At 38.9% G+C, this 26,772-nt stretch overlaps 1 protein-coding gene across 8 annotated transcripts in view; it reads left to right on the top strand.

The window, feature by feature from the left end:
- CLASP1 (cytoplasmic linker associated protein 1) overlaps positions 1–26,772 on the top strand; it is a 313,075-nt gene that overhangs the window by 238,744 nt on the left and 47,559 nt on the right. For 3 of the 8 annotated variants that reach the window (XM_011941646.1, XM_011941644.1, XM_011941642.1), the window contains 10 exons: positions 1,245–1,348; positions 3,179–3,202; positions 4,519–4,763; positions 7,759–7,822; positions 8,413–8,415; positions 10,561–10,724; positions 13,918–13,996; positions 15,041–15,184; positions 24,722–24,865; positions 25,399–25,505. In XM_011941646.1, the coding sequence (XP_011797036.1) occupies positions 1,245–1,348; positions 3,179–3,202; positions 4,519–4,763; positions 7,759–7,822; positions 8,413–8,415; positions 10,561–10,724; positions 13,918–13,996; positions 15,041–15,184; positions 24,722–24,865; positions 25,399–25,505 (1,078 nt within the window). Of the gene's footprint in view, positions 1–1,244; positions 1,349–3,178; positions 3,203–4,518; positions 4,764–7,758; positions 7,823–8,412; positions 8,416–9,579; positions 9,649–10,362; positions 10,366–10,560; positions 10,725–13,917; positions 13,997–15,040; positions 15,185–24,721; positions 24,866–25,398; positions 25,506–26,772 lie in introns of all 8 variants that reach the window. The other 5 variants (XM_011941645.1, XM_011941648.1, XM_011941649.1 and 2 more) reach the window with 3 other exon arrangements.

Genomic DNA, 26,772 nt, shown 5'->3' with positions numbered 1-26,772 from the left:
AAAAATTCATGACTGTATAACTATTGATTAGCAGTTTTTAAATTTTTCTCCCTTTCTATGGTGGTGGAAGGTATAATATTTTGAAATTGACATTTTTGAAAAGCTAAGTAACAATTCACTTTTTAAGTTCACTAGCTTTGTAGGCACTGTCTTGTTACATATATAAAATTGTAAATACATTGTTTTATAGGAAAGATCAATTCATGTAAAATTAGCTTCCCTTTTATTCTAGATGCTTCTAGAATGTGGCTAACATAGAGATTTTCCTTGTCCAAACAATGTCTTATTTGTTAACACAGAGAAAATATTTTATCTTAACATTTTTCTTCCAAAGGTTTTTATATGTTAGACTTTTAAATAAGAAATTTTTTACTGCTAGATAATGTATAACACACTTAATGAAGATACAACTTACACTGCCCTTCTCCTAGTATAGTTTTAATCTCCAGCACTTCCTAAGGCAGGTTGGTCAGTTGATTTAATGGGACTTTAAAAAGTGAGTTTTCATTTCCATGATCACAAATAAACTTAAAATCGTTGTTTGAACTACTAAATTTGTTTTAAATTCTTTGGATTCTTTCTGTTATTTTGTTTATCTGTATAAAGATTACCATTCTAAATTATTTGAGGAACCCAAGTAAAACTTATATTATCTAAATTTTTAATGTTCATCAGTGAAAGTGCAAGATTTTTGGTGATTATTAATTTTAATAAATTGATTTTTAAGTAATTTTTGTTGACACAGGCATCATGACGAACAAATATCTAAAATGAGCTTAGCAATAAACAGTAGTGACACTAATAAAAATTTGCGCAGAAATCAATTTGTTTCAAATTTTAATTTTTTACCACACATTGCATTAGAACTCTTATGAAACCATGAAGCTTCCTAATTAGTTTGACCAAACATCAAGGCCACTTGCCTCTAAGGGAAAGCTAAATAGATTAAAAGACTCAATTCATAGCCCAGCCCCCATAAGTTCCCCCTTCCCTCTCATATCTCAGAAACTTTTCAATAATAAAATATTATGTTTGAACAATTTCGAGTGACAGTGCTTTGTGGCACAATAGCATTAAATGTGAACAGCTTAACCTCTACCACTGGTAAAGTCAAGTGTAGTTAAAATTGGCTAGAGATTTTTCAGTGCTTCTGTCTACTTGGTGGGAAGAGGCAGTAGTCCTTGCAAGGAATTGAGATAATTTCAATCAAAGTGACACATCTTTTGCTTTTGTTTTTTAAATAGATCGATTTGGGCTTGGCCAGCCAGGAAGAATACCTGGTTCTGTGAATGCCATGAGAGTTCTGAGCACAAGTACAGATCTTGAAGCTGCTGTTGCCGATGCTTTGGTAAGAGGCACAGTATGTATGTAAACAGAGTCTCTTTGAAATACTCATCTGCATTTCTCTCTGTCTTAACAGGAAATTGCCCCCAAATCAGGTTATTAAATCATCTTTGACACTCTTTAAAATTGTGTAACTGTTGGGTAAATTTATATTGTTATTGTTTGCTCCTTAAACTTTTATCTCTGCACACATATAAGTGAAAATGGACTTTACAGAAAATATTAGCGTCAAGTATTTCTTATTGGTGCTCTTCAGTATCAAGGAGCTTTTGATGACACTGGACTTTTCAGATGTCACTGGGCTTCTTTTTTTCTTTTTAACCATTTTTTTTTTTTTTCCCCCACTGGCACTTCCTTTTTTCCATTCTGTTGCTTCTATTGCTTTACAGACTTTGATGGCATAACCTAGACATTTTATTATAATAATAGGTAATAGAGTTTGAGGTTTGCAAATCTTGCATTTATTCTATTATCTTGTCCATTTGATTTTATGTTGTTTTTCCTAAATCTTTGAGGATGTGAAGCAATGGTGGAGTATGTTTTTGCATCATTATAGTGTAATATCTGAAAACCATAAATGATCATGGATCCTTTAATTTTTTTGGTTATACCAAAAAGTTCCTTGGTAGAATCAGCTTGTGGTCCAATTGCTTTTTAAAGACGGGTTTCAGCTAGTCACACAGTCTCTTGCATATTCCGGTTTATGTGCTCAGCATTTGAAATGGATGTTCTTTAGAACTGTCTGATCACTGGCCTTGCTCTTGCTGTTTTAAGATTTATTCTCTTGTAAAGGAAAAAAGTATGTAATATCCTGCTTTCAGATTCTTAAGTTTTTAATCCAGCCATGTTTTGTCAGATCAACATTTTACAGTTTATGGCTGTGGTGATTCCAGTTTTCATTCCTTCTTGTCTTGCCCTCATTTATTCCTGCTCAGTCAGGTTCTTTGACAAGTATCTGTGAGCAAGCAGTTTGCTGCTCTCATAATGCTTTTCCTGTAGGCAAGCTGCCTGGCCATGTGTATTCCTCAACCTTATGTATAGAAAGACTTTTTTCTGGCAGGTGCTAGAGTTCAGGGTAACTGCTCTAACTATGGCTTTCAGAGTCAAGAGCTGGAACAGAATTCTCTGAAACTGTTTGTCCTTCCAAGTTGCAGCATTTAGAATCTGTATCTTACTCGTTCAGAGACCCTGGGAAGTGGAGGTCAAAGGGGTGGGAAATGATGGATGTGAAGCCCTTAGTTGAGACTTCCACTTAAGTCAGGGGAATTCCTTAGTTCTTTAAAGAACTGCATAAGGGACTGTGTGCAAAGTTCTAGGAGGCGGAATAGGACTTGAGAGTTTGAGCTTTGGCTTAACTTGACTTGAGCTTTTCTCTGAGCTCTAGCTCCCATTAGATTCATACTGCCCTTGTTACTTTTTGTCCAAACTGCTTAGTCTCTCCAAGTGACCTGCTTCTGAAGAGAAAACACAGAAATGGTACAGAATCTTTGCCTCACTGAATAGACACCATGGTGCCAGACAGAATGTCTCAGAAGAATAGATAGAATTAATGGTGACCTTAGAGATTTGCCTCACTGGTATGGGGAAAGTTTTAGCGAAGAATTACAGCAAGTTACTGGAAGGTCTTCTGAGACGTGGAGGAGGGTTAGGAAATGCCATTTTGAAAGCATTCTTTATTATTATTCGCTTGATATGAAACGCTTGCTAACCTGTACTTTTGGTTTGCTAAGATATGTTTTGCTGTACACTTTTGTTGCAAGAACAGTCCCTACATATGCTTCTGACATAATTCTCTATGCTTTTTCCCCATCCTTCAATATTTTCCCGCCTACAGCTGTTAGGAGACTCCAGGAGCAAGGTACCAGTGCTTTAACTTTTGTTTTACAACTTTATTTCTTCTGTTGCAAGTATATTTCTTTCAGAAGCTAGTGAAAACCAAAAAATATAGTATAGAAATTCTGATCTGAAAAATGATTTTGTTGAATCATAACAGTGATTCACCATCATTGTTGTCTTTATTCATGGTGGAGTCAGTCACCTTTCATGTACATCTGTTTTAGTATTTATTTCGAATGTCAAGCTCTGCTCCTTCGCCTAGTAGTGTTTCATTTTATTAACTCAATTTGTGCCTATTCTTACGTCGTCATGATTTCGTGAATGGATTTATCAACATTTTTCTTATTTTAGGAATCTGGTTTTTGTGTGACCATGTAATTTATTATCCAAACAAAAATGCTTTTGAGATTAAAAGGGAGATGCTATTCATAATTATGACAGTAGGCTTAAGGCAGAACAGTCCTGAGCAAGTTGGATTAATAATAATTTGCCATATTATTAGAGAAGTGTATTTGTATGGTTTAAGCCAATAGCTATTTGTTTTGCTTCTATCAATTTTATATAGTTGCTGCTATATCATATTTATGGGTATAGCAGTTTTGTATTCAGGGTCAGAGAAATGAATAAAGTGGGTATCATAGTCTACTTTCAGAGAAGTCTATTGGTGTTTCAAAACCCTAAGTCTTTAATAAAAGTGGCCAGGAGTTAGAAACCAGCCTGGGCAACAGAGGGAGATGACTTAGGAATCCTTTTACGTGGGCTACTTCTGCCACTGACATTTCAAATTCTGACTTTTTCAGGAAACATAAATATTCACAAAAGTTTATCCATAGACCGTGCTCAAGATATATTGCTTTTGCCTGCGGAGGGGCTGTTGGCTGCACGTATTTGCATTGTGCCAGGTGCCCAGCTGAAATATTTAACATATAATTTCATTTAATCCTCACAACAAGCCTGTATGATAGGTATAATTATTGTTGTCTTAAAGACGGGGAAACCAAAGCAAAAGGCCTAGGAGGCTTTCAGAAGTCATGCAGCCCAGTCCGTGTTGGCACCAGGATTGTGATCTGTCTGTCCTCCTGTAAAGTCCACACACTGTGCTAGAGGCAGTGCTCTTTCCCCTCTACTACAGAGTGCTTTGCTTATTAGTTATTTTACCTAATGGAAAACTGCTTTTCTGTTTGTATTTCCGTCATCTATAAGCACAGGAAAAGTGTGTGTATGCATATGTGTTTCTACACGTAACTCTTTGTTGTAGATTTTGTTTGATATGACTCACGGTCATTTCACCTTTCTATTTCTTTCTCAATCACTCCCATCCCTCATTGGACCTGTCAGAAGAAGCCTGTGAGGAGGAGATATGAGCCATATGGGATGTATTCTGATGATGATGCCAACAGTGATGCCTCAAGTGTTTGCTCTGAGCGCTCATATGGCTCCAGGAATGGTGGCATTCCCCATTATCTGCGGCAGACTGAAGATGTAGCAGAAGTTCTCAACCACTGTGCTAGTTCAAACTGGTCAGAAAGGAAAGAAGGGCTTCTGGGCCTGCAGAACTTACTGAAGAGCCAAAGAACACTGAGGTGAGGACCACAGCAAGAATATGAGCTAAGTTTGAATCCCCTGTTGGACTCTTCAGGGGCTTAAAGGGTTTTCCTATAATGAATGGAGTCTTCAAGAGGTCCGCTTGCAGGAACAGGCACTACAGGTACCAAGATGACTAAGAGACAGTCCCTGCCATCCAGAGGCTTTGAAATATCTGGCAAATACCCTTTTTTTCTTTCACTTTTTTTTTTTTTTTTTTTTGAGATGGAATCTCACTCTGTTGCCTAGACTGGAGTGCAGTGGTACGATCTTGGCTCACTGCAACCTCTGCCTCCCGGGTTCAAGCGATTCTTCTCCCTCAGCCTCCTGAGTAGCCGTGCCACCATGCCTGGCTAATTTTTGTATTTGTAGTAGAGACAGGGTTTCACCATATTGGCCAGGCTGGTCTCGAACTCCTGACCTCGTAATCTGCCTGCCTTTGCCTCCCGAAGTGCTGGGAATACTGCTGTGAGCCACCACGCCCAGCCCATCTGGCAAATATTCTGTAACTTATTAGGCTGGTAAAAGATTTAGGGTGGACACAGTGGCTCATACCTGTAATCCCAGCACTTTGAGAGGCCAGGGCAGGAGAAGCATTTGAGTCCAGGAGTTTGAGACCAGCCTGGGCAACAAAGGGAGACCCCATCTCTACAAAAAAGTTAAAACGTTAGCCAGATGTGGTGACATGCATCTGTAATCCCAGATACTTCGGAGGCTGAGGCAGGAGGATCACATGAGCCCAGAGTTGGAGATTGCAGTGCATTATGATTACACCAGTGTGCTCCAGCCTGGTTGGCAGAGCAAAACCCTGTCTCAAAAAAAAAAAAAAAAAAAAGACCCCATGTTTGGTTCCCTTCTGTTTCATATTTGTCCAGTAGATGTTATTTGAGAAATGTCAGTGTATAGTATGCAATTCAGGTTTAAAATAAATAAATAAAATAACTCTGCAGGTTAGTATGGTTCATTATACTTTAAGGTCCTAGATGGGATGTTATCAGTCTTAGTCTGGAAAATTTTGATGCGCATGTGCATATATGTAGCTTATCAATGTACATAGTGAGGAGATAACAAAATGGAGCACTCTAGTAACAGCATTGTCTTTTAAATGGATTGTTTTTACTTTTTTCTTTGTTTCTGTTTTATACATTTTCTAAAGTAAGCATGTATTATACATACCAAAAAAGTATGTGGTTATACCATATTTTGTCAAATCTAAGACACCGTACACACACCCTTATTTTTAGCCCTTTAATAAATGTCACGCGTATTAAACTGTGACAGCACAAAAATGTCATTGATTATAAGGTGTGACTCAATTACAGAGATGTGAAAATTAGAGAAAGGAGATGTGAATGGGAACTAAGAAATGGGCAACTTAGAATCCATGAAATGCAGTCTACTTTATCCTTTGGATAGTTTTTGTAAGATAAGTTAATGGTCATAGATGGGCATCCCTCTTGGGTTCTGTAATGCTAAGTGAGCACTGGCTGGTAAGTTGCCCAGCTCTCACTGTGGCTCTTCAGGCTGTCTGACTCCACTCTCCTATACTCATACCTGCCCCCCATTATTCATCTGTTCATGAAGGCGATATAGGAAGTTTTGTCATGTGCCCTCTGAAACACAGGCATCCTGTGACACTCTGGTCACCTGTCAGAAACAGAAGATGATTTGTCACGATTGTTCCTCAAGAATCTGTTTAATCCTGGTGGTCCCACTTTGTAGGTTCTTAGTGTTCACCAAGTACCTGTTGAATAATTTGTAGGAATCTGTTGATTGGTGTTGGTCTAATCTAGGTGACATCATTAACAATATTGAAGGGTCCTTGAACCAACTGTCTCATCCACGTAAGAGGGCGTTAATCAGGGATGACTTGTGGAAGAGAGGACCCTTCCATCAGACCTTAACCATGGGACTTGTGGTTGTCAAAGATCAGAGAAGACAAAGGGCACCAGTGTGAAATGAATGTTTGCTTTGTCCTGGGTACAGTAGAAGTCACAATGTGTTACCTTTTTTCATCCTCTCAGTAGCCACCTGACATGGCCGTTATCCTGTTTGACCAATAAGGAAAAACCAGGCTTAAAGATAGCAGAGTACTTATTTATTTTATTTATTTATTTTTGAGACTGAGTTTCGCTCTTGTTGCCCAGGCTGAAGTGCAGTGGCGTGATCTTGGCTCACTGCAACCTGTGCCTCCTGGGTTCAAGCGATTCTCCTGCCTCGGCCTCCTGAGTAGCTGGGATTACAGGCACTCGCCACCATGCCCAACTGATTTTTGTATTTTTAGTAGAGACGGGGTTTCACCATGGTGGCCAGGCTGGTCTTGAATTCCACCTAAGGTGATCCACCTGCCTTGGCCTCCCAAAGTGCTGGGATTACAGGTGTGAGCCACTGTGCCCGGCCCAGAGTACCTTATTTACAGCAGAACTGAGATTAAAATCCAGGTCTGTCTGACCCTGAAACACATGCTGTTTTGTTTTTTGCCTTTTTTGTTTTGTACCTCTCATTACAATGCAGGATAGACATGCTTTTTAAACTTTATTCCATTGCTTTTCAATCGTGGCATGTGGAAGACACAGCTGGGATAAAATAAAAAAGATTTTGGTGCATGGCTTTGTCACTTCCAGATGTGTCCCCTTGAGTAAATCACTCAGTCTTAGTTTCCTCATCTTAAAATGAGAACCGATCTCTGGTTTTGTATTCCTATTTGATTTAGCTATAAATTGAATAAGAGTTTGTGAAAAAAACCTTGTTATGTAGATATAAATTATGTAAAGCTTATGTAGTTGACTGATCAAACAAATTACCCAGGTGTGGTAGTGTGCACCTCCCAGCTACTCGGGAGGCGGAGGTGGGAGGATCGCTTGAGCTTAGGAGATCAAGGCTGTAGTGAGCTATGATCGCACCACTGCACTCCAGCCTGGGTGATAGAGTGAGACCCTGTCTCAAAAATAATAAAAGTAGTCAATTCATTGGATTCTGTTTTATTTCTTCTAGTCGAGTTGAACTGAAAAGGTTGTGTGAGATCTTCACCCGGATGTTTGCTGACCCTCATAGCAAGGTAGGTCTGGAAGTCATGCCTGCCCTGTCTTTCCCCTGCATGTCTGTGTGCTTGTGTGATACACTATCGAAGAAAGAGAGAGGATTCCCAGTAGTGCAGTTCCGACCTTACAGAGTAACACCAGTTTCAGCACTAGTGTATGTTACATCTTTTAAAAACAGAATTCTTGAAAACTTAAATGTGCATAAAATTTCAAGTTAAATAAGTGTGCTTCAAGTAAGAGTTATCAGGGAGAGAATCAGATGGTCTTTCTTACATTCAGCAAATATTTCTGTATGTCTCCTGTTAGCCAAACAGTGAGGTACGTGCTAGGGTATAAGATCGTATTATAATATCATGCATTTTTAAATGTTATATAGTGAAGAAAATAAGTATATAATTATTTTTGTATCCCATGTAGAACATGTCTGTGTAGGACAAGATAGAAAAAATGAAAGTATTTAATGGATTTATTGAAAAACCAGGTTATTTCTTAAAATAGGATTTTGCTGTTCCCAAGAACTTGCTGAATTGGTGATCACTTAGCTGGTGCCCACACCTCCTGAGGGCCGTAGGGAACACTAAGCCTGAGGAATGCTTTTTTTGAGGAGAGAGTCCCAGCTGAGGGGGAGACGCCCATGAGTATGGGACAGAACACTTTCCAGGGGTGGTGGAAAAGGGGTGAGAGAAGAACTCTTTACAGAAATGTACTTGGGGTCTAGATTTTAAATACCATTGTTGAGGAGGAGGCCCTTAGAGACTATTAAATGCTTTTAGAGGAAGAAAGTAGAGGGCAGGATGAAGATTTAGGGAAAGGGGTAGATAAAGGACAAAAGTAAGGTGTGGAAATGGATAGAACCTTAAATGAGCAGAAGCAAATCTTTAATGCTGACATGCAGGATCAACTAGTTTTCCCAGTAAAGATGGCCTCCTCCAAGTCTTCCTGGAAGAAAGAAACCTGTGACAGCCAGAGAGCCCAGCCAGTTAGTCATCATCATCTTTCTTTTCCTATCCTTGCTTCCTCATAGGAATTGTCCTTGAAATATCAAACATCCATCCACCCATTCATTCACCCAGTCATTTAACATTTACTGAGTAACTGCTCTGGGGCAGGGATATAGAAAAGAAGATACGGCCCCAGCCTTTTGAGGTGCTCATGAGCGTAAAGGGGAGTGAATGCAAGGGTTCTCCTCCCCTCTCCCCACAACAGCTCTCCTCACTCAGTGTCATTTTTGAAGCATGTCTTAAACTTTCTGCTATGACCCTCACAGCAAAGTCAACATTAACAATATTAATAAAAATCCACTGGGCACGGTGGCTTACTCCTGTAATCCCAGCACTTTGGGAGGCCGAGGCGGGTGGATCACTGGAGGTCAAGAGTTCGAGACCAGCCTGGCCAACATGGCAAAACCCTGTCTCTACTAAAAATATAAAAATTAGCTGGGTATGGTGGCGTGTGCCTGTAATCCCAGTTATTTGGGGGGCAATCACTTGAACCTGGGAGGCGGAGGTTACAGTGAGCTGAGATCGCACCACTGCACTCCAGCCTGAACAAACAATGAGATTCTGTCTCAATAAAAATTCAGGAAAGACTGAGCTTAAGCCTTTAAAGGCCACATAGGTATCCAAAGATAAAATGTATCAAGATTTTTCTCTAAGGTAGTGTTAAAAGCAGTAAGATTTAAGGCATAAGCATAATTAGATTCTTAAGATTTATAACATCAGCACTATTAGATGGTTTAGAACATTGATAAATTTCTGTTACCTGTCACCCCTAGATTGCTGATTCAGAAGCAGAATGTGAGGATAAAGAAGGAAATTTGTTTCCATCAGAAGTCTCTTGTACAGTGAGTTTGGAGGTCTCAGTTTAGTTAATGTTTGTTAGCTGCCTGTAAGCTAAGCCAGGAATCCCACAGCTAAATGACCTTTTTCCTGAGCTGTCTCACAGGAGACCCCTGGTGGTGAATAGTTGCTCTACTAGAAATGAGGTGGGATAGGGTTCATGGGCTGTCCAAGTAGAACAAGTTTCGTTAACAAGGTAGGGATACTCAGTGCTACTTTTCTCTCTGAAATTGGTTCAGAGATATTCCACTATGCACTCTATTTCGCCTTAGCAAAAGTCATGACACAACAGCATGAGAATTATGTTAATATCTTTTATTCTAAGCTGTAACCATCTATTACTTTATGATATCTGAAATTGGTGTACATCAAAATATCTGACATGAAAAGCAATAGCTACACACTAGTGAGTAGGTGTTTTTATTGGCTCATTTTATAATAGTATGTGTTGACTGCTAGATAGTGAATAAGAATACTATAGAATTAGGACACGAGGATTTGTTGTTATTTAAGAAAGAAAAGCCTTCATGATTAAACTCAGAAAAGTTCATTTCTCTGTACTGCTTTTTAAAGACGTATATTGAGGGAGGAGAGACTATTTCATTGGTTTGTAGCCTTTTCAGGTTTTCTTAAACGCATGACAATGGTATTAATTCACTGCCAACTAACATGGAATTTGTTTTGTTGCATGGCCTCGTTTGCGGTGGAATTCACAACAGAGAGTAAGTTCCATTCCTTTTTCCTTTATCTGTTTTCTGCACTACATTTTCCTTCTGTACTAGGAACAGTTGTTAACAGTGTTAACCTAAGTTACAAGAGTCTGGGCAAAGCACGTATGGGCATTTTTAATGTTTTGTAGACTTTGGAGGAAATTGTGAATTCAATATGTGAAGTACTTGGTTTTCATTTGTGTCTAGGTTTTCAGTATGTTTTTGGAGACTCTTGTGGATTTTATCATAATTCATAAGGATGATTTACAAGACTGGCTTTTTGTTCTTCTCACACAATTGCTTAAGAAAATGGGAGCAGATTTACTTGGATCTGTGCAAGCAAAAGTTCAAAAGGCTCTAGATGTCACAAGGTAAGTGTTTAAGAGTTTTGATGTTACAGGATACTTGTAGGTGACTTTTTGCCATTCTCTTTCGTTACCCATGCCCTTTGTCACCCACTTGAATATCTCTTTTACTCAGTTCTCACTTTCTGTTGTCGACATACTTGTTGACATGTCTCACCCATCCATGAAATGAAATAGCGTATCTTCCTTGTGTTGATACTACTTTTGTGAGTATTTAAGACATACATAATAAACAAATGTAGAACTTTGGAAATTGATTCTCTTCTCATTAAAAAACATTAAAGAAAACATTTAGAATATTTGTTTACATTTTTCTGAAGACCTTAGTGTTTTTATTACTTTCTAACTTACAAGTCATACTGGAAATTGTTCTATCAGTGTATGATGTAGAGTTGCCATTGGTCCAGGAAAATTCTCTAAATTGACAGTACATTGGCTCAGAGATTAATAGCACATTTGCAGTAGTTGTGACCCTTCTGGCTGTTATGAGAAAAGAAAAACTGTTGAAACCCAGAAAAGTTAGAAAAGACTACGTGGTGCTGCTGTTCAGAAACTGCTTCTTTATCGTCTGTGCAGTTGTGGGTCCTCAGTATGCAAGTATGAGAATTAAAAGATCTCGGAAGACACTTTGCAGTAATGTCTTGGTTGTGATTTGGTGGAAGATGGATTGGGGAGGAATGTCAAATTGGTGAACTTTTTTAAAGAACAAAGGAATAACTTCCAAGTGACTCAGAAAATTATCAGGGCGATAACTTTTAGAAGTTACTACAACCTGGAATAATTCTAGTTATCATAGAATTTCAAGATGAAAGGACCTTAAAGCTGATGTTCATTTTATCAGTGAGAAACAGACACTTTACCTTGACTTTGTGTTAGTGGCTGTTTGGGAAGGAAAACCCGGGATTTCTGTTGTCTGTTCTTATTGTTTCAGGCTGTCTTGTGGGTATGTGTCCTCACCTCCTGTCGGGGCAGGGGGGTGGCATGGATAGCACTAGAGCCTTCTCTTCCCTCTCTGGCTCCCTTGACTAGCACAGTAACATATCCTGCCCTGCCAGCTTCCCTGTGCGTGCAGCTGTTACATGACTCTGACTTCAAAGTACGCATCTGTTCCTCTACACCATGATGCCAGCTGTTTTCTTTTGGCCCTTGACCCTGTCAGTCTGTGTAATTGCATTGCTATAGAATTCTATTATCCAGAGAGATTTCCCTTCTGTTTTTTAATGAACTCAAAGCAATGTACTTGCATCTGTTGGTGAGGCCTTAAAAAAAGAATAATAATAAAATAAATAAATAAGAGTCAAAGTAACGTACTACATTTGCAATAAAGCCTTCAAACCGTGTCATTCCTTTGCATGGCTAAACTTAGTGGAGTTAGGGGGCATTACAGTACACCATTTTACCAATGAATTATAAAGGTTTAGCCAAGATTGACTGAGGGGCTAGGCTGATAAGCTGGTATAATCGAGTGGAGTAGATAGGAGGGCTCTTGATAGTCTGGCGCCAGTTGTGACCACACTGGGACATGGGCTCAGTAGTACCAGACTTTTCAAGAAATGTCAGAAATGTGGATTTGGGCAACATATTTGAGAATTTTTTTAAGATACTGTGAAGGCCAAAGAAAACACATGTGAGCCAGACTTGGCCTATAGGTCACTTAATTTAGGTGAATTTACCATTGACCAGATCCATTTCCTATTTTTAGGAATGGTAGGAGTATTAAGATTGTATTCCTGAACTTTGGTGATTGAGGAATACAATTGTGACCTCCCGTTAGTTTTCCTGGATGCCCCTTTAAGAGTCCTCATCTCAGTAGATTTGGTCTGAGTGCCTAAAGCATTTTTAATATTCCCTTCTTTTTCTCAGCAGTTGAGATACACAGCTGTTTAAGCTGATCTAGAATAGTCAGTGACTATTAATAGGAGGTTTTAGTGATGGCTGAGAATTGCTTCTCAGTTTATAGACTTGAGTGCTAATCTGCCTTGGTTTCCTTTCCTTTGCCTGTGCCTAACAATGGCATATTTCCCGATTATACACACCCATTACTGAAATGTATTCTCCATCCACCCCATGCTGCCGGAAAAAGGGAGGGACATTTTGTGGGTGGTTTGTTGACACAGTCACTTAAATCAGGTATACTAAAGTATACTTTCCTTCCTGAAGTGATCTTCGAAGATTCCGGGGTACAACTAGATGGTGGGAGGAAAGGGTACTATTGGATCAAGTTCACTTTTTATTAGTAATTATATGTAGGATAACACTGGTACCTAATATATGCCATGTGCTCTTTATTTTTGTTGTATGATTTCATTTACTTTTCAAATCAATTCTATTTGCTTCATTTTAAAGAGTCAAACCTACTTCTTTATTTTACTACATTTATGCAGATTGGGAAAAATCTCTAAGAGGGTCCAAAGAAAGCAGTGTAGATATTTGCCTTGCATTTATCTTTCCTGTTAATATGGACGTTACATCACCATTTTCCACATGGGCCCCATTGTGCAATTTTGAACTAATACTAGTAATTACAGCATTTGAACAGAAAGAGCACTGACTCTCTGGCCAAGAGTCCCTGAGGGCTACCTGATTGGATCAGAGATGCATGCTGACCACGAGAAATAAGATCAGCAACAGGCAAGAGTGGAGCAAGAGAAGGGGCTCCCGGGGCCCCAGGCTTCTGTGTGTGATTTGTGGCTGGATGGGAAATGTTTTGTCGCTGTCTCACAGGCGACACACTTTTGTGGTGTGCAGGGACCCTAAGCAGTGACCAGGACCAAAGAGGATGATACGGTTAGTTTAAGCAGGGTCAGCTGTCAGCAGCCCAGTCAGGATGTAAAAATGAGATTTGGGTATCAGAAGTGATTTTTATGTTTAGGAAATATCCAGAAAGGTAGCTGGAGGGAAAATGAGCAACTCCCTAAAAAGGCGAGTAGAAATTTCTTCCTTAGTTTATTGCTTGGTCTTAATTTTTTAAATAGCCACTCAAAGTAAGTTCAGTTTGTGTTTGGGGACTTGCAAAAAGATTTTCCTTTTTCCATATTTTCTGTATAACATGTATTACTTTACATAAAACGAAAAGCACTGTTAAAAATGTGAACAGGGTTTTACATACATTAACTTACAATGGTATGCTTTTGTTAAATAGTTTTATATTGTTTTGTAATAAATTTCTTTAAAAATCACTTTTTTCCCACCAACCTAGGGACTCCTTTCCATTTGATCAACAATTTAACATTTTGATGAGATTTATTGTGGATCAAACTCAAACTCCAAACCTCAAGGTCAGTAATTATTTGTCGTTACACTTCAACCCTGGAACTCAAATTTGCTTAAATTTACTTTTGTTTGTACGTGACCCATGTTTAGCTATTGTGAATAAATCTGCTGTGAGCATTCTTGCTTGATTCTTTGTGGACATGTTCCTGTTTCTCTTGGTTTGGTACCTAGTAGTGTATTTGCTGGTTCATTGGATAGGTATATGTTTAGCTTTTTTAGAAACCACTAAAATGGTTGTACCATATTGTATTCCTACCAGGAGTTTATGAGAGCTCTAGTTTTTCTACATCCTCACCAACATTTGGGCAGTACTAGTCTTTTTCACAATTAATATTTAAACTAGAAAATTAAGACTTATTATGTGTGGAGATAGGTATCTTGTTGGAATGTTTAACATTAACATTCTAAGCTATGCAAGTTCATTGTAACATGTTGTGGAAAATCATACCTGTAATAATAACAAGACCAAGTTTGAGGGAGGATGCGTGTTAATTTGAATTAGGTCACGTTCATCGTCTGTTCTTTGATCATTAACTTTTTGGAGGTTTTAGGATGAGCCTAATAAATAATTACCTTTTTCTCCTGAAGTCAAAACTAGTTGAGAAGTTGATGGTGAAGTTAGGGCAGAGCATCAGCTTGATCACTGACAATGCTGCCTTACAGAACATGGCCTAGAATGCGTGACAAGACTAGAGTTGAACGTACCCTGCAGTCAGTGGCAGAGCTGGAAATCCCACAGGCCTCTTGCAAGGGCTCCTGCCCTGGAAGTGTCTTGCAGCATAGGTGAGGAGGGAGCACGCTTCTCTACAGGCACCTAAAAATGGAGAAAACTGAGTCATGTGCTGCTTCTTCCTGTCCCCAGACTTACCCATCATCAGTCATTTCATGCTTTTTCCCCTGTTGGATGTCGCTCCATGTGGAAACTATCAATACAGGAGAAAGGAAGGAGATCCCTCTCAACAGGGTTTACTTTTCTCTAGCCACTTGATAAGAATTGTGTTCAAAGATCATCAAGTGTACTTAATGTTTATAATTATTGGCTCTTTCAGGTCAAAGTTGCAATCCTGAAATACATTGAGTCTCTGGCCAGACAGATGGATCCAACAGATTTTGTAAACTCTAGTGAGACAAGGCTTGCCGTTTCTAGAATCATAACCTGGACAACAGAACCAAAGAGTTCAGACGTGAGAAAGGTATGTCCGAGAGAACCGATGTATAATTACAGATTGTTCCTGGGCTTGTGTTAGAGAAATGTATTTAGAAACTTGAAAACCATGCTGCCCACACACAAACCTTTGTCCCTAAGGCTCTGCTGTTGCCCTTTTCTCTCTCCGGCTCTGCCCAGTTTTGAACATAAAAATGAAAATCTGAGATCTTGCATGATGGGCTTATGGTTTCCCCAGGCATCTATTTTATATATTTTCTAATATGAAATCACTAGTAAATTAGTGTCTTTTACACAGATGTTTGTTTTCCTTATATCAGTTTGTAATACATACTTTGAAGACAAAGTTGCAGACCTAGGGCTGGCTGGCTACAGGGTCCCTGATCGTTAAAATGTGGTTGAAAAGTTTGATAAGATGCAATAGATTCTTAAAAAAGAGCAAACATCTTTCAATATGTAGCACATAAGTATGTGTGTGATATGTGAGTATGTGCTTCTGCAGTGGAATGTTACTTAAGTATTGCCTGCTACAGGCTGACACATATTTTAGATTTGCATATTACCTCAATTAGGGCCTGTTTGGAACAAACGAGCTTTGATGATAATGCCCACTCCCTGTGGACGTGCACATTAGAATATTTGAACAAGGACTTACTGTCCTTACTATTCCATTCAGAACATTACAGATAATTTTGAATTATTAGCCTGAGGCTCCAAAAACCTCAACTTATTTTAATACTAGCTCAAGCCAAATATAAATAGAACATTAGATATCTTGCCAGAAATCACTTCGTTCATTTACTGTTTGAATGAGTTTCAACACTTGTTTCAGTTATTTTGGATTATACAGTGTTACTTCGCAAAGCTTTATCTCCACTGGTGTGCTGCTTTCCATGGCTGCCCCCTACTTCTCCTTTCCTATTGTGAGGTGTACTTAAATCCTCACCTTCACACCTAACTTATACCTAGGTTCTAGGACAATAATCCTGATCTTCAGAGGAATTTGAGAAGATTCAGATTAATAGTTCACAGTCCTGGCTGCAATTAAAATCAACGTAGATTTCTGAGCTCTATTCCCAAGGAATTTGATTTCACTGGTATAGGGCAGAGCCTAGATACTCTGTTGTTTTTTTGATGGGGGTTCCTTTCACTCTTGGCTGATTTTTAATACACAGGCAAAGCCTAGTATTTTGGGCCATGGCCCTGGAATGAACCTCAAGACATACAAACTACTGATATAGTCTTGATCTGGTTCTTGCGAATTCTTTTGCTACGCAGTGTTGCTCCTCAGTATCTTGAGGACTAGGCTTGGCCTCTGTATTCCCTGGCATCTTCCCCACCACCCTACCTTGGACTTAGAGTTTTTTTGCTTCCTCTAAACCCACTTTAGTGGTTAGGGCCCTGTTACCCTGGGCAACTTCCTTCAAACTGATGGAATACCGGCCTGGTTTTCTGTATATTGCCACTGAGTGCACTCGGTATTAATCATAGAAAGCTTCCTAGAGAAGATAAGATTCATCCTCAGATGTGGAATATGGATGCAGTTTGCATAAGTGATGAGTTTAGGGGAAGGACAATAGTCATGTTTAAGAAATGAGATTTGTCTGGGAACAGTGAAATAGACTGATATGTCTGAAGCAGAGGGTTTGAGAAGTTGAGCAGTAAGGAGACTGTTTTGCTCACCCTGCATGCTCAGTGCCTGGCGTATACCTGGAGTAACATAGTAGGCATTAATATATTTTGAATGAATTAATGAATGGTAAACACCCATATGGAAATGATTTCATTTCAAATGATATTTTGAAGCCATCATTTTAAAAACTGTAGTTTTGAAAGTTCCCTTCTTTTGACTTCTTTATTTGTTTTCTATTGTATAACAAATTACCACATACTTCCCTTGAAACAATACAGATTATCTCACAGTAATAAATCAGGAATCTGGCATGTGTTCTCTGCGTCCTCTGGTTGGTGTCTCAGAGGCTGAAACAAGATGTCATCTGGATCTGCAGTCTCATCTGAGGCTGAGGTCTTCTTCCAGCTCATTGGTTCTTGGCAGATTTCAGTCTCTCACAGGTGTAGAACTCAGCCGCCTGCTTTCTTGCTGACTGTCAACCAGGGAGCCATTCTCAGATAGTAGAGGCTGCCAGGAAGTTTGCTTATTCAAAGCTATCGGGAGAATACATGAAGAAATAATATCTAAGAAACTCCCCAAATTCGACAAAAAACATTATACATCTAAGTAGCCCAACAAACTAAAAAAATTTGGGTTTTTTGTTTGTTTGTTTGTTTTGAGACGGAGTCTTGCTCTGTCACCCGGGCTGGAGTGCAGTGGTGCGATCTTGACTCACTGCAACCTCCGCCTCCCGGGTTCAAGCAATTCTCCTGCCTCAGCTTCTTGAGTAGCTGAGATTATAGGCGCACACCACCACACCCAGCTAATTTTTGTATTTTTAGTAGAGACGGGGTTTCACCATGTTGTTCAGGCTGGTCTTGAACTCCTGACCTTATGATCGCCCGCCTTGGCCTCCCAAAGTGCTGGGATTACAGGCATGAGCCACCACGCCCAGCCAAGATCTTTTAATAAAAGGATTCACACCTAGACACATAACATCTAATTGCTGAAAACTAAAGAGAGAATCCTGAAAGCAGCAAGAGGGGAGAAACTCATCCCATGCACAAGATCCTCAATAAGATTAACAGCTCATTTCTCTTCAGAAACCACGGAGGACAGAAGGCAATGGATGACATTGAAGGTGCTGAAAGAAAAAAAGCAGTCAGCCAAGAATTCACTGTTTGGCAAAACTCTAATTCCAAAATGAAGGAGAAATTAAAACAAAGCCAGCCATAGAATCTCTCTCATTGTGAATCTCCCTGATGCCTTTTTTTTTTTTTTTTTGAGACGGAGTCTCGCTCTGTCGCCCAGGCTGGAGTGCAGTGGCCGGATCTCAGCTCACTGCAAGCTCCGCCTCCCGGGTTCCCGCCATTCTCCTGCCTCAGCCTCCCCAGTAGCTGGGACTACAGGCGCCCACCACCTCGCCTAGCTGGGTTTTTTTTGTGTTTTTTTAGTATAGACGGGGTTTCACCATGTTAGCCAGGATGGTCTGAATCTCCTGACCTCGTGATCCACCCGTCTTGGCCTCCCAAAGTGCTGGGATTACAGGCATGCGCCACCATGCCCCGCCTCCCAGATGCCTTTTAAGAGCTTGCCTGATTAGGTCAGGCCCACCCAGGATAATCTCCCTTTGGATTAACTCAAAGTCAACTGATTAAGGGCCTTAATTACATTTTTTGCAAATCGCTTCTGCCACGTAACACAGTCATGGGAGTGATATCCATTATATTCACAAGTCCTGCGCACTCTAAGGGTGGGAGGGATTATATAGGGCGTAATACGTTATGGGGTATCTTGGGGGCCGTCTTAGTGTCTTGACTACCAGGACTTTGGTGTCTCTTTTAGGGGATTGGCAAAAGGCTTCCGTAGTTATTCCATAATTCCTTGGCTCTTATTTTAGGAGGGAGCTTTTTTACCTATCTGTGCAAATTATGATGCAGTTCAACTTACTTAGCAGGTGCATTTCTGTGTTCTGTCACCTTCTAGATATTTTTTTTTTTAATCATCTAAGATATCCGTGGCTCTAAACTATTTGGCTTTCAGTAACATTCCGCACTAACTAGTAAAGCATTACTTTTGATTCAAATAGTTGTATCATAGGACAGTATTAAAATAGATGTCCTCAAACTCTACATTAAGGTGCTGCAGATTAATCCTTTTTGGAGGTAGTTTCACCTTTATTTAAATTCCCTATTTTGATGTACCATCCATTGAACATTTATAAATATAGTTGCTTTTGTCAGTGATGCAGCTGCCTTACCCAGGAATATGAGATGTTCTTGAGGCACTGTCAAAATGAAGGTAGTGCCTAAATAAATTAAAATACTTAGAATTGTGATATAGCATATATCACTGCTCTAATATCTCAAATTGATAAGATTTAAAATTATTTTAAAGCTGTATAAAAATAAAACTAGTACCATTCTTATCTAGATCATTTAATACACTAAACGTAAAATACATGTCTGTATAAATAAATTTTGTTCTGCCTCATCCTTCATTTCCAGAGTTTTTTTAAAGGTTATATTAGGGTTTATGGAAATCTTGGTGATTTAAAAGCATTTTGTGATCTTAAACCAAGTTCTTCTGTTAATGTCCTGCTTTAATTTTTTTAGGGTGGGTGTTCTAAATATAGAAGAGCCCTTCAGTCTGAAATTTATACGATAAATTCTCAGACTCATCTCTGGAGAATATTTTATGTAAACAGAGTACCTGGGGACTTTTCAGACAGCATAATTCATTCTCTAAGTCCATACAACCGTATTTGTGAAAGCACTTTTGAAACATTTTAAATGGATACAAGCTGGTATAACTTAGATTCATTGATGTTAGCATTTTTAATATTTTGTTTTCCTTCTTAGCTCAGTATATTGGGGTGTTTCACATTGTGGAGGGAGGGGTGCTTAAATTGTTAAGGTGTTTTTAAAATCAAAACACGAACGAATCACCAGTGAGGTGTGCTTACCACACTGAGACTGGTTTGGACAAGATGAAAAAAGCCCAACCCAGTCTGTAACTGGCCTACTGTATTCCAAAAGTAAACTTTTCCATTTTCTCAGTGTGGGAGCCCTGACTAGTTTAGTTGTGTGATGAAACTACGCAGACGTACACTAGACCTTTCTTAATGCACTGTATTGACATAAGATAATAGTATATATTACTGATAGAAAGAAGGTGGGTTCTGGAGTTTGACCTCCATTTGACTTCTGCCTCTGCCACTCACTGGGGTCAGAGCAAGTAATTTAATCCCTGAGTTCTTGTTTATTATCTGTAAAATGGGAATAATAATACTTGCCTCAAACTGGGCTTGGTGGCGCATGCTTATTATAGTTTTGGCTTCTTGGGAGGCTGAGGTGGGAGGATTGCTTGCACCCACAGAAAGAGACCCATCTCTAAAATACATAAGTAACGCTTACCTCAGGCGTTACTAAACAGATTAAATTTCATAAAATATATTAAAACCTAGACATTTTATTTGCAGTTGCAGCTCTGCTATTATTATTTGAGGATTGTTTTGGTTTTGCTGCTGTTGTTATTTATGGAATAAACTGAGTACCAGAATTTTTTCCAAGATTTAGGAAGCCATGTGATCAACCAGAGGGAATGTGGTAATGGCAGTAGAATTTTAATTGTATGTTTACATTTTGGAATTTAGAATGCCTGTATGTTAGCTTATCACATGTGAGTCTCTTTGTCAAATGAAGGAACAGATTTAGCCCCCAAACCTTGTTTTGAGAAGTGTGGGCAACGAAGGCGTGGCAAAGAAACCTAGAAGTATAAAGATGCTGTTGGCTAGAGCAGGGAGAAGTATTAATGCATAAATTGCATTGAAAAGGTGAGATTTCTAATTGACTTTTAAAAAATATATGATTATAAAGGCAGCATGCCTCTAGTCTGAAAGCTAAGGGTTTTACTATCAAATAACTGAATTTCAGCTTAACTGTGACTGTGAGTCTCTTTCAAGTCTTTGTTGTTGTTAAGACAGTCTCGCTCTGTCACCCGGGCTAGAGTGCAGTGGCATGATCTCGGCTCACTGCAACCTCTGCCTCCCAGGTTCCAGCGATTCTCCTGCCTCAGTCTCCTGGGTAGCTGGGATTACAGGCACGAGCCACCACACCCAGCTAATTTTTGTGTTTTTAGTGGAGACGGGAGTTTCATTTGTTGGCCAGACTGGTCTCAAACTCCTGACCTCAGTTGATCTGCCCACCTTGGCCTCCCAAAGTGCTGGGATTACAGGTGTGAGCCACCATGCCGGACTCATTCAAGTCTTATTTGAACATCTTCCATTTTATCACCTGAAGCAAGAATACTACTTTTAAGATTATTAAGTAAAAGACCTAGTGATACTACTGAGGGTTAACACTGGCAGCTACTGTTATTATTCTGATTCTTCCTAACTTTCAATCATGTGTGTCTCGCTGATTTTATCTAAGAAGCCAAATGCTTTTGTAGCTAACAGATTGCCATGTTTAGGCACTTTCTGCTTCTCTCTGATTCAAGCCTCCCACCTTTCCTGTTTGCCAGTCCTCGCTTCAGCGTAGTCGAGTAGGTGAGGATTTCCCCACTAGGTCAGCTTCAACCTGCTCTGGGCCTGGAGAAGGAAACTTGGAAGAAAGTTGTAAACAGGTAGATTGAAAACTGTGTACTAATTTCAAACAGCACACTTCACTGTTTGCATTTTAGATTATTAATACCAGTTGCCCCTGTGAAGGCACTGGGAAGCTTTTGATAAATCTAAAATTAATATAATACTATATGAGTGTATGTGTGCCTGTGTCAACCTTTGTGTTATGGTGTGTTTTATGATTAACTACCTTCTCAGTGATATAGCCATGTTTGTGTCGACTGCTACCATATTTTAATAGAATAGTAAAAAGGAAAGAGAGTAGGCTGGAGCAGTGGCACACGCCTGTAGTCCCAGCTACTTGGGAGGCTGAGGCAGGAGGATTGCAGGAGTTCGGGTCTGCAGTGCACAGTGATCATGCCTGTGAATAGTCACTGTACTCCAGCCTGGGCAATATAGTGAGACCCCCATCTCTTGAAAAAAAAAAAAGAGAGATACTAAATGAGAAATGACTGAAGGTTTTGAAATAGTTTCTCTTTCGTGACTTTATGAGGCAATTTTTATTGAGAGTCTGAAGGGAGCAGTGAGTTGTTTAATAAATTGGAAAACTCTGCTTTTCCTCTCAAATTTTGTTTTCCCAAATTAATAGCAACACTGAAGTATTTGGCAAAGCTTTATTTTGATCTGATCTGCTAGGAAGAATTCCTTTCTGCTATAAGGTGTGCAACATTCAAGACAGTTGATGTCCCTGGGAGTTCTCTTCATATGGTAGCAGTGAGATGTGAAGAACCTTTTACAAACCCCACCTCTCAAATTCCTCTATGAGGGTGTGCGTGAGAATCATTTCATTTTAAGTTGCCATGTGATCCTTAAAATAAATTGCCCTAGGGTTGCCCATTAGAAAAAGTCAGCAGTACTCTGAGTTTTTCATCTGGCTGCCTAATGGTCTTGCCTCTTTCAAAGACAACAGTTCAGATATGCAGACAAGAACAGTGGCGTACTCTGCTTTTTGAGTCACTAGTGAACATGAGCTATGCCCCAGGCTTTTTAAATGCATCTCTCCAGCCCAGTTCCATATCTGGAATTACTTGTTTAATGAGATCATATTGATGGTAATGATAAATATAACCCAGTTTTCTTCCTTGCTTGGATTCCATATTTTAACTTCTCACTAATTCAGAGGGGCAGAGATAGAATATTTGAAAATACTAACAGTCTAATTCCTTGCAAAACTCTGATATAAAATCTTTTAAAAATTGGATACTTGGGCCGGGCACTATGATGTATGCCTATAATCCCAGCTACTCCAGAGACTGAGGCAGTAGGATTGCTTGAGGCACAGGAGTTCGAGGCTGCAGTGCACTGTGATTGGACCTGTAAATTGCCACTGCACTCCCGCCTGGGCAATGAGACCCCTGCCTCTTTTCTTAGAAAAAAACTGTATATTTAAATGATACTTTCTACCAGTTTCTAGAACTTGGATCTTAGTTTTAAAAGATTTTACTTTGGAAATACTTTAAGCTACTAAGTTTATAATTTGCATCATGAAAAGCCTCAAGATAGCTTGTGACATTAGATAACATTCTGGGAAGAAATATTGTCTCTTAAATAAAGGCAGTGGCACATTTGACATAAAAAGCATACTATTCAAGAAGGTAATTATATGTTTTATAACCTTCAGATGCCATTTTCAATCAACAAAATTTAAGTGCCAATATTTTTTAATGAAATTGATGACATTGATGTGTTTTTCCTGCTACAATTCCAGGCTGCTGCTTGCTTTCCTCCTTGTAGTGCATTATTTTTTCTGCATGCATTGTTTTTTTTCTAACACCTAATGCAATGTTTTTTAAAAATATACAGGTTATTTTGCATGAGTTTTGGAAATTGTTCTATTATACAAATGTGCATATCAAATTAACAGTACATTAAATTGTTGTTGAAGTAGACTCCTTCAGATAATTTGTTTAAAATGTTTCCAAAATGAAATGTAGAAAAGCATATTTTAGTAAAATCAATAATAATGTTTTTTGCCCATGTCATAAGAATATTTTGGCCACTTATGATTTAATTTGGGTGGAAAAGGTATTAATGACTGTATTTGAAATTAAAGGGGGAAAAAGTAATGTACTTTTGCCCAGTGCTTTGATGAATGATTTCAAAATGTTAAAGTAATTTTTGATTATATTTTTAAATTCATAATTCTTATTTTTGGTTAAATACCTTTGAGTTTTTGGATTTATTTTCCTTCTCCATGCACAAAATAGTAATTTTGTCCTAACTGGACCTATAATTAATTGTAGCCTTGTAAAAGCCTTGAACTATTTTGTGATTTTTATTTCCAAAAGAATCTCTCTGCAAGCACATTTTCTGTGTAATATTCTATGTCATGAAAAAAAATTCTGAATAATTACTGCAGTCTTAAAAACTACGGTCTTTGGAAAGACTTTATGTTTGTAAAATCTTTATGATTAAAAACGAAAAAGAAGTGATTATAATCACAGACAGTTTTTTGTGTCTTTTTCTTTCTCTTGACTCTTAGAAATTAATGAGAAATGCCAATTAGTATTTACTAAATTTTTTTTTGGCTTGGCTTTTGTAAATGAAAACTATTATAATTAATTCCTCAGGCATTGTGCTTTAAGCTCAGATTGCCTGCTACTAAATCCATAGAAAGCACATCACTTACTAGAAGCCCGAGTCTCATTGACTACTTTTACTGCTTTGCCTACCTTGCTACCACAGTCATTACAAGCAGGCTTGCAGTGTGTTGACTCAATTAATAAGCAAAAGTAGAACATTTTCCAAAAGGCAGAAGATCATGTTTTTAATGTAGACTCCTTCAAAGTCCAGTTTGCTTCTCAGAAGTCTCTCTCCTTGGTTTATAGGTGTAAAAGTAGAAGTTTTTCTGGGGTATTTATACTCGTTTTCTTGTGTTTCTTAGTCAAGAGGAGTGTGGCTTCTCAAGATAACCTCATGCAGCTTGTTTAAAAATATGTGCTCTCCAAGGTGCACTGAGATCCCTGTTCAGTTATGAATTATTAAAGTGGGATCAATCTTAAACTTTTTAGAATTTTTAATTGTTTCATTTACCTATTTACCAGCTTCCTTCCTAGTACCAGATAACAAAAGAAAAGTTCTAGGAGTTTATTATTAGTGTGCTGTGGAATTCCAAGGCCAGGACATTAAAATGAAGCCAGAGTTTATTTTCCAGATTGAAGTCAGACTAATGATTGATATTATTTTCTTCAGATGCTTCTTTGTTTTTGATGCCTAGAATGCCCTCTTATTAGTGATTTTACTTATATTTTTTAAAAACAACTTTAATCAACATTTTGATGAAGGACCTATTGTACGTTACATAAATTAATCATGGTTCCTTTTTCTAGGCAGCACAAATTGTGCTAATCTCTCTGTTTGAATTGAATACTCCTGAATTTACCATGTTACTTGGTGCCTTGCCAAAAACATTCCAGGATGGTGCCACCAAACTCCTGCACAACCACCTCAAGAATTCCAGTAACACCAGTGTGGTGAGTGCTTTGGTCACGGCTGGTGCCTGTGTGATGTCCGTGACCTCTGCGGAGCCCTTACCTAGAACCTACTCTGATAGAATACCCCGTTTCCTTGTCCTCTTTCAGGAAATGCCGAGCATCCTGAGGACGGGGCCATCCTGAGCCCCGTGAATGAATGAATCTGATATTTAAGGATGGTGTTTTTTCTTAGGTCGTTCAGTCAGCTACATTTTCACTAGGCTATGCAATTAGTCATTCATTCACTGAGTTGGTCTTTTTTTTCAACACTGGAAAGATGTAGATGCTCAATTTTGTCTGTCACTCTAGCACACCCAACATCAATCATTGGACTCCAGGAGTGCCTGTATGATGATTATTCATTTTTGGTTTATATGCACTTAAAATTGGCCTTATGATTCTGAGGGTGGGGGGAACCATCCTGGGCAGATTCTACCCATTTATTTACATGTGGATTAAAAGACCAAGGAGAGAATAGAATAATATTCTATGTACAGCACTGGAATAATGATGCCTATTCTGCTTCACCCCAGGGCTCTCCAAGCAATACGATTGGCCGGACACCCTCCCGACACACCAGCAGCAGGACCAGCCCCCTAACCTCACCCACCAACTGTTCCCATGGAGGTCTGTCTCCAAGGTAAGGTCACTTCTTTACTTTCCACAGAATTAAAGAAACTAAAGCACCTTAATTGCTGTGCAGCCTATTTCTAGATTTTTAGACTACGCTAAATAACAAAAAGAATATTGAGTATCAAGAACCATGGGTTCTAGTCCTCACTCAAATTGTAACTGTATAATCTTCCGCAAAGGGGTTAACTTCTATGGTAAGATGAGTGGTGTATACTGAATGTTCTCTGGTTCTAGTAGCTCTAAACACTCACTGGTACCTAATAGTACCTACAACTGAAAGTTTGCATTTGGTACTGTTTTGCATAGAATCCATGTAGAAGCTCATTACCTGTTCTGCAAGTGGTAGAACCTGAAGGTATTTAGTCATCCAAGCCAACTTGTTATAGTCAGTTACACCAAGTCTGGGGTAGTTTTTTAACCCAAGTAGTCATTCTAAACATAGTTACTATCATGTTTGAAGCAGAATGCTGCTCTGAAGGACTGTGATTTAGAATCTGAGAACTAAAATTGGGTCCACATTTCATACTCTTATTGGGACCATGCAAATATTGGTCCTATAGAAGCTAAGGCAGTGACTTAAAAAGAGAACCTGCTTTGTCTTGGGATCTTTAGTAATACTTCACCATCTGACCAGAACCTTTAGAAGTCTGCATGGTGGCTTTAGTGACCCCCTCACATGGGCTGGGAGTTACCCATGGCTCCACTCAAAGTAGTTGTCCTACAGGCCAGGATTTTGATGAAAGAGCCAGTGTCTGGACCAGCAAGGGGCACACATGCTGTGTCTACAGGATTAACTCTTTGGGATCACTAACAATACAAACCAGTAAGCTTTTGTCCTGAAGGCTGCTGACACCGAGATCTTAAAATGAAATGACAATACCACAAGTGTGCTATTTTCCCTTTAATGGGACCTTGTTACTAGGAAGATATCAAAACATAATTGCTTTTACATTTAGTTTTTTAAATGATCAAGAATCTCCCACACTTCTTCCTTATCACTGAAGGTTTCCAGTTCCTCATATCCTTTAAATACTTTGGAACATAAGAAATGTGTATTTTCCTCTTGGTGAAACCAAGTATTTTCTGTAGCTGTCTTATCTTGCTGTTTAGATTGCCCTTATGTTTACTCCCCCAAATGTCCCTCTGCACTATATTTAGGTAGACGACAATGTGACATTATGTCTCCAGATTTGGTCTGTGTTGTCATGGCTTCAACAGGCTGTTACAGTTAAACAATTGAGACCAGAGACTAGTGAAAATATGCTTGGCTTTCC

The sequence above is a fragment of the Colobus angolensis genome, unplaced genomic scaffold (assembly GCF_000951035.1).
Source record: "Colobus angolensis palliatus isolate OR3802 unplaced genomic scaffold, Cang.pa_1.0 Scaffold20, whole genome shotgun sequence".
Taxonomy (NCBI): Eukaryota; Metazoa; Chordata; class Mammalia; order Primates; family Cercopithecidae; genus Colobus; species Colobus angolensis.
The sequence above is the reverse complement of the archived record's forward strand: the minus strand, read 5'-3'. Positions and strand labels throughout refer to the sequence as shown.